This window comes from Engraulis encrasicolus, chromosome 12 (genome assembly GCF_034702125.1).
Source record: "Engraulis encrasicolus isolate BLACKSEA-1 chromosome 12, IST_EnEncr_1.0, whole genome shotgun sequence".
Lineage (NCBI taxonomy): Eukaryota > Metazoa > Chordata > Actinopteri > Clupeiformes > Engraulidae > Engraulis > Engraulis encrasicolus.
In genome coordinates this window covers 15078333-15085832 of record NC_085868.1, presented here as the reverse complement: position 1 = coordinate 15085832, position 7500 = coordinate 15078333, and the positions used below count along the sequence as shown (strand labels likewise).

The window sequence follows — 7500 nt, the reverse complement described above, 5'->3', positions numbered from 1 at the left end:
ATGGATGGATGGATGGATGGATGGATGGATGGATGGATGGATGGATGGATGGAAAGATTCATAGATACAGTACATAGAAGGGAAAGAGATAGATCAAGAAGAACGGCACATGTTATATAACTGACTTGGGGCTGGCAGTCGAGTTTATAAGGTGAGGGGGGAGGGAGGGAAGGAAAGATGGACAGATACGGTAGAAGTAGGTGGAGAGATAGATGAAGAAGAATCTGACATGTTCAGGGCCGACCTGGGCCTGGTCTTCAACTTCCTCCTGTGAGGGGGGCAGGGGAGAGAGAGAGAGAGAGAGAGAGAGAGAGAGAGAGAGAGAGAGAGAGAGAGAGAGAGAGAGAGAGAGAGAGAGAGAGAGAGAGAGAGAGAGAGAGAGAGAGAGACGGGTGTGAATGAAATGTAAGTAAATTAAACTCAGTCAGTAAGGGGTAGACCAGACTAGAAGAAAAAGGAATTGAGTACAATATTCAGTTCCGAACTATTGAATCATGCAAGATCCTTTTCTTCATGTCTACAGTGATACAAACGAGGTGGACATCCCTCCCAACACGCGTGTGGGCACCAAGCGCTACATGGCCCCCGAGGTCCTGGACGAGAGCCTCAACCGCAACCACTTCCAGTCCTACATCATGGCCGACATGTACAGCTTCGGATTAATACTCTGGGAGATGGTGCGACGCTGTGTGTCTGGAGGTAAGTTACACATACTGCGCACGCACACACACACACACACACACACACACACACACACACACACACACACACACACACACACACACACACACACACACACACACACACACACACACACATACTAAAACACACACACACACATTCTTTACTGTACCCTGAAAATAAATGTACCCTCCAAAACGTACTCTGTTGAGATGCTCTGCTGGGACTCTAGCCTGTATTTACCCAAGTCCCCATATTTACACAAGGCCCCGTATTCGCACAAGGACCCGTAAAGTTCCTAATTATCACTTGGCAATTAGCCATTAGCGGCCAAGCAGGTGTGCTTAGCGTCTTACAGTGTAAAACACTTTTTTTAAATTCCAAAATTTCATATAGACCACAGAGCGTCATATCCTGTCGGTTTGGATGATTAATCGCCCAATTAAAAATATGTTGAAATATAATAGCAATGATAATACAAAAAAATCAAGCTTGGTTGCTAGGGGCTTATTTTGTGCTCGGTAAACTCAAGTTGCGGGAAAAAGGTCTCCCAATAGCCTCCATCAAAATGACTGACTCACGGGGGTTTATTAACAAGGAAATAATAAATTCATCTGGTTTGAGGATTTTTTTCTTTCAAATGACTTCAGTGTACCAGCCGTGGAGTAAGTGGGGTTGATAGTTCTTTTACGCGCATGTAATGACTGACGTCAAGGCATTAAATGTCATGTCAATTTCCCAAGTTATTGTGATCATAAATGGCAAAAGGTACAGTAAGTCGAGCCGAGATTTGATTGTGACTCACATCATTCAGGCAAAAAGTCACGGCTAATTTCACTAGGCTCTGCAGTTATGTCATTGCTTCAATGACGAGAAATACTATCTGATGAAATATGTCGGATGTTTTGTTTGTATTGCGTGCACTGTGTTTGTTGAAACTCTGAGAGATCCATGTCCATTGATGATGACAGGTTTAACGTAAACTTGACCCGTGTTGCTATTAGCAATGTCATGTCTTTGTGGCAAGACATTGTGTTGACGTGCGAACGGCAACATCTGACAGCTGGCCAATATATATTGTGTCAGTCTGCGAGTCAGCCTGTGCAAACAAGGTCATGTGCTGTTCATCAGCAGAGCTTCCCATACTGTACTACGTACAGAGTCAAGACAGTAAAAATACCAGTGATAATTTAATATAGGTCTAAAAGACTTGCAATTTCTGTAACTCTGTACACATACAATTTGGACCTAGCCTAGCGAGCTAAACCCATAATTTTTAGCCTCTAGGGGCGTCTAGATTTCTAGCCAAATTTGGACCCACTCAAAAAAGTATCACAAGTATTTTCCCCCTTGGAGAGTGTAACATTTTCAAACTTAATTTTACTCAATAGTGTGTAATTCTTAAGATCAGTTGAGCTGAAATAACACTGGCCACCTGCAGAATTTCACACTGACTTCACTCCACTTGTAGAGTCATTTTACTCTCCGCAGTGTTGTAAATAATCTATCTGGATTCATGTAAGTTAACTCTGAAATGTTGACACCCTATTTATTTTACTGTGAAGGAAGATCATGTGCTCAACTCCAAAACGAGAAGCACTTTAGCTTTAGGTGCGCAAAAAGAACAGTGACTGAATCGCCGAAAAATGAAAACACAGAACTAATATTTTTTCCATTTTGTCAGCCTGATTGCATATCCACACACTTTTTTGGCAAAAATACAGTAAATCCCCTGGGTCTCTCCCTATAGGCCGCCAGGGCAGTGTATGCTGATTGTAGCGAAGGGGAGTAGAGTTGCCCAGCTGGGACTCGAACCCAGACCTTCTGGGGTAGTATACTGGGGCTCTGACCGCTACACCAAAGAGCAGAGCCCCAGTTTCCTACCCCAGAGGGTCCGGGTTCAAGTCCCGGCTGGGCAACTCTACTCCCCTTCGCTACACTGATACTAAAATGATGTTCATGACCTAAGCACTGTCTTCTATTAGCCAAATGATCAACCTGCCAGAAGTCATTATTTTAGGCAATACTTTTTAACAATTTGCCCCTTTTCTCTAAAATAGAACAATGTTTCTCGACTGATACTATAGTTGACAGTTGTCATAGCCTCTGCGGTCAGATGGGGTCGCCAGCGGGCCTATTCACTATTTGCTGAAAATACTCATCTACATCATAACAACATTGACATTACTGAGAGCCTTAAGTATCAGATTAAGACATAGCCATTACACTTTTGATGACAGTAAGGTTATAACATTGACTCTAAGGGGTTGATCACTGGTATGTGTATAGTATACCCTCATCTCCGTGTTCTGCATATCAGCTATGTATTTCATCAGTGCAAGTGATGCAGATATTTTTGCATCCCAAGTGACATATCTCCATGATGACTGTGAGTGTTGCTCTGGTTGTTTGTTGCAGGTATAGTGGAGGAGTACCAGCTGCCCTACCATGACCTGGTGCCCAGCGACCCCTCCTATGAGGACATGAGGGAGGTGGTGTGCATCAAGAGGCAGAGGCCCTCCTTTGCCAACCGCTGGAGCAGCGACGAGGTACTTGCCTGGTTAACACCAGACCTAATCACAAGTGAGATCGAAACGATTGTGTAGAACTAAAGGCAGTATGGGAGTTCCCAGGCTAACGAGGTACAGTATGGTGGTTAGAGAATCACGAAAGGAAACAAAAAAAATGTCGTCATTCCGGCCCACAAATCTTCCCCGTCTCTCTCTCTCCCTGCTCGTTTCCTGTGCCTCTGTAACTATCCTGTTACAATAAAGGCATAAAAAAGCCCAAAAACGTTCCTTATAAAAATAAGAACACATGGCACAGAGTGTGCGGCATTGGCCTCATTTCCTAGAAAATCACATAAACCATAGTATGGCTATGAACCCTCTTACACTAAATGTACACTTAATCAGAAAAATCACAAACCACAATATGTCTATGAACTCACACTTCAAACATGCATCTTACTCCCTGAACTCCCTGAATCCATGGGATCCTTGAGGAATGGATCTTTGTATTGCAATGTTAGTCTAATCACAGTTATGTAATAAATGCAGAAATATAAAAAGGAAACATCTGTGCTGCAATGATGTTCTCCTCTTTGGAAAAAAAACATGTTGTGCTTTATCCTCTAGTGATTTATTACCTAATTGGACAGACATAAATAGTGTATGTACTGTGTTTATGCTCATGTCGTTTGCTGCATTGTACTGTATTAGCTTCTGATAAATGTCCTTTTCCTCTGCCCTCAGTGTCTGCGGCAGATGGGCAAGCTGATGACAGAGAGCTGGGCGCACAACCCTGCCTCTCGCCTCACCGCCCTCCGCGTCAAGAAGACCCTGGCCAAGATGTCAGAGTCCCAGGACATTAAGCTTTGAGACTCAACCCTGCCTCTCGCCTCACCGCCCTCCGCGTCAAGAAGACCCTGGCCAAGATGTCAGAGTCCCAGGACATTAAGCTCTGAGACTCAACGAACAAAATTCAAGAGACACCGCACACTGCTTACTTTTCTTTACTTTATCGCTCCGAGAAATAAAGTAAAGAAAAGTAAGCAGTGTTCGGTGTCTCTTGAATTTCGTTCATTGATTCACCTTCTCCTGCCTCACACCTGCACCTGCATTACTGAGGGCTTGTGCACAAGGACTCTCTTGAACTTTGAGACTCAACCTTTACCCCACCCTGAAGCACCCCTACAACCACCACACCTGAGTCTGCATCTCCATTCTCCTGGCCACGCCGAGCGAGATGTTGCGTCCAAAGAGGCTGACGATGGTTCGAGAGGACAATGGAGATGAGCCAGTGAGAAGGACAATGGCATGCAGCATTTATCACTGCTTTCTGTGAAAGCTCCGAACACTGACAGGATCCCCCCCATCTCCATCCCAAATTTCCAGATGTGTGGCAAGAGAGCACCATCTAGTGGTGTGGAAGACACACTTCAATCCAAGCCTCCGCAAAAGCTAAACTGCTGAGACCAGACAAAACCGATATGAAGGGAGGAGAGGCAGCTCTTATACTCTTTGTAAAGCCATATGCTATTTGTTTCCAATGGGCATTGAAGTACTCCACCCGTCCACCATGCTGGGATAATGGACTTCAAAAGAGTCTCTCTCTGTGTGTGTGAGAGAAAAAGACACACGGTGAATGAAGTATTTCACACAGTAGGGAGATACACCACTGTGTTTAATGTAAGCTTTTGATTTCGCACAGAAAAACGGTACAACCACAGTATACAAAGACTGGCAACTCCAGTTCAACAAGGACTTGTAAAATATATGTTATGATGGCAACAGATGTTTTTTTTTGTTCGTTTTATATTTAAATAAGTAAAGGACTGGAGAGAGACCATGAATGGCAGAATACTATAATGAAGATGTATTGCATAAATGCAGCAATCAAATGCCACGGCGTGTCTCTGAACAGCTGTTTTCATCTGCACTTCCTCATCAGCATCAGTATTACCCAGAGTGCTCCTCTGCTTTGTGCGTGGTGCTTTAGTGCGCCTCAACCAGGTCCTCTTGAGATGACCAGCCACAAAGGAACCAGTTCCCCCCCCATCCCTGCATCCATCCTCATGAATATAAACGAAACATCCCTCTAATTTACAAGGGTAAAAAAGGACTGATGAAAATCAGAAGTGTTTTTTTGTTTATTGTTGTTGTCATTTGTCCTTGTGTGAAGTTTTCTTTTGTACAGGATGTTTTGTTTTGTGCCAATCTTTTCCCGTTTGGCCTGTGCCTTATTTAACACTTTAGTCAGCGTATGTTTAATGATGTCTGTGTATCATATGGCCTGTACAGATATGAAGGATAAAACATGCTTTCAGAAGGTTCTATTGTATGCATCAGGGTCCTCTAATAAAGATATTGACCTCATTCAGTTTGTGCCACTTTCCACACTCATAAAATGGTCGAACATGAATCCTCATATTATCAATTGTAAAGGGCATTGTCCATTTTCATCGTGTGAAAATCTCAAAGAAAGTGTCCTTCCAAGACAGCAAAAGGCCTGTTGAATTTCATTGCCCCCTTTGATCAGAAATGACTTATTATTAGCAATGCATCACACTGAGATTGAACGTTGCAAACAAATAATGGCTTGATGTCTAATACATGTGCTGTTATCATGCTGTTTATGTTAATTGATACTTTAATACAACATCTACCCCCAATTTGCATAGCTAACTGCCCACAGCTGTGGTCTCGGTGCAAGTGAACAGTTGTGTGACTTTGGGAACTAATGGCTGAGGGCGAGTGAAGGGCAGTCCAAAGTGAATCAGTTGTCATTGAGGTCACAAGGTCTGAAATTATTGTGAAATGAGATAAAATCACTATGAATAATAATACATTTCATATTACTAATGGATTCCAGACCGGAGACGGAGTAGTCATTACCACACAGGCACCCCACCACAATTCATTTGCGGCCTCATTATCACTGACATAATCATTTAAAATGGAAACGGAAAACTACTCACTACTATTTTCCACATTTATGATAACAGTTCCATTAGCCTTTGCAGCCAATTTCAATATTCATATCCATTCTTGAATTACAATGTTTTTTTTATTTATTCAATTCCAGAGTCCACTAAGTTCCACCAAGGTTAATTAGCAATAACAACAACAGCACAATCCTCAGATAAGTGTTGCATATAAATATAATTTATTACCAGTTTAAAAATTCTTTCTTACATTTTGTACAGAAAAACTTCACAAAGAGAGAGAAAGAGCTCGAGAGAAAGAGAAAGAAACAAAAATGCAAGCTGTTGCAAAGTACATTGTGAGCGAGCGTGCCAAATGAACAATAGGTAACATCCCCACCATAAATATAACGTTTCAGAACCAAGTGACAGCTATGGAGTGCAACGGCTAGCACTTTGATGCATGTAGTACATCTTCCAATATAAATGATGGCAAGTTTGCATAGACAGCTCTTAGAAAGTTGTACAAGAGAAAAGAACAAAAAAGCAAAAAACAAAAGCACAACATTTTTTTGCAAGTCCAGCCAAGAAACATTTCATCCTCGAGGGGGTAAAAGAAAATGGCTGAAACTTTTTAAGATTATACCCTCTCGTGTTGTATTTGTTATCAGTCTTCTTCTTCTTTGCTGACTCTTATGATGTTGGTCCCAGATCTTTCTTTTCTGGCTCTGCATCGTTTCGTTTCAGGGAGAAATGTCTCTCTGAGGAGGTAAAGGTCCATAATGCCAGCAACAGCTCCATGAATCTCACACTGCAGCTTCGTAAAACTCTCCTTTTATACTTTGCTCAGCTTTTGCAGAACCACTTCTTGCAGATCTCTAATACACACCTAAAACTAGCCATCATGTGACTGGTGTTTATTGAACTGTAATGTCCAGGTTGCTCCATCAAATCATCAGCAATAGCACAAGTTGAACTAATACCATTGAAATACAATCAAATACAGTTGGATTATGATCATCATCATCGTCATCATCTGATGTATCAACAAGACAGACATTGATGGTGTTGAAACTGTGAAAAAAGTTGTAAATGGTAAGAATGGTTCAAATGTTGTGGTGAAGAATGAGTTTCATGTGAAGCTCACAGCACAGTACACAGCTCACAGCAAGCCTTTTTTATGCATCACCTTCATTCAAAAGGTGATTTGAGGAGAAACTGACTGCATCCGCTGGCATTTTGCAACTCAAGACAGGACAAAACACATTCTCGCAATAAAAACAGATTTTGGTGGTTTATTCTTTTGCAAAAATCTGCAGCTATTTACTCATCACCATGAAACAAAAAAACACAAGAAAATAATATTTATAATAATAATAATTATAACACCACTG

At 41.9% G+C, this 7500-nt stretch overlaps 2 protein-coding genes across 4 annotated transcripts in view; one reads left to right on the top strand and one right to left on the bottom strand.

Moving 5' to 3' along the window:
- bmpr1bb (bone morphogenetic protein receptor, type IBb) overlaps positions 1–5558 on the top strand; it is a 170694-nt gene extending 165136 nt beyond the window's left edge. For all 3 annotated transcript variants that reach the window (XM_063211695.1, XM_063211696.1, XM_063211697.1), the window contains 3 exons: positions 524–699; positions 3100–3230; positions 3936–5558. In XM_063211695.1, coding sequence (XP_063067765.1) covers positions 524–699; positions 3100–3230; positions 3936–4061 — 433 coding nt within the window. In that variant the 3' untranslated portion in view covers positions 4062–5558. The remainder of the gene's footprint in view (positions 1–523; positions 700–3099; positions 3231–3935) is intronic.
- A 778-nt stretch (positions 5559–6336) lies between these two features.
- The window catches only part of unc5cb (unc-5 netrin receptor Cb), a 360953-nt gene continuing 359789 nt past the window's right edge, over positions 6337–7500 (bottom strand). The window contains exon 18 of the mRNA XM_063211692.1: positions 6337–7500. This exon is cut by the window's right edge and continues 1841 nt beyond it. The gene's annotated coding sequence lies outside the window, so the exon portion shown is untranslated.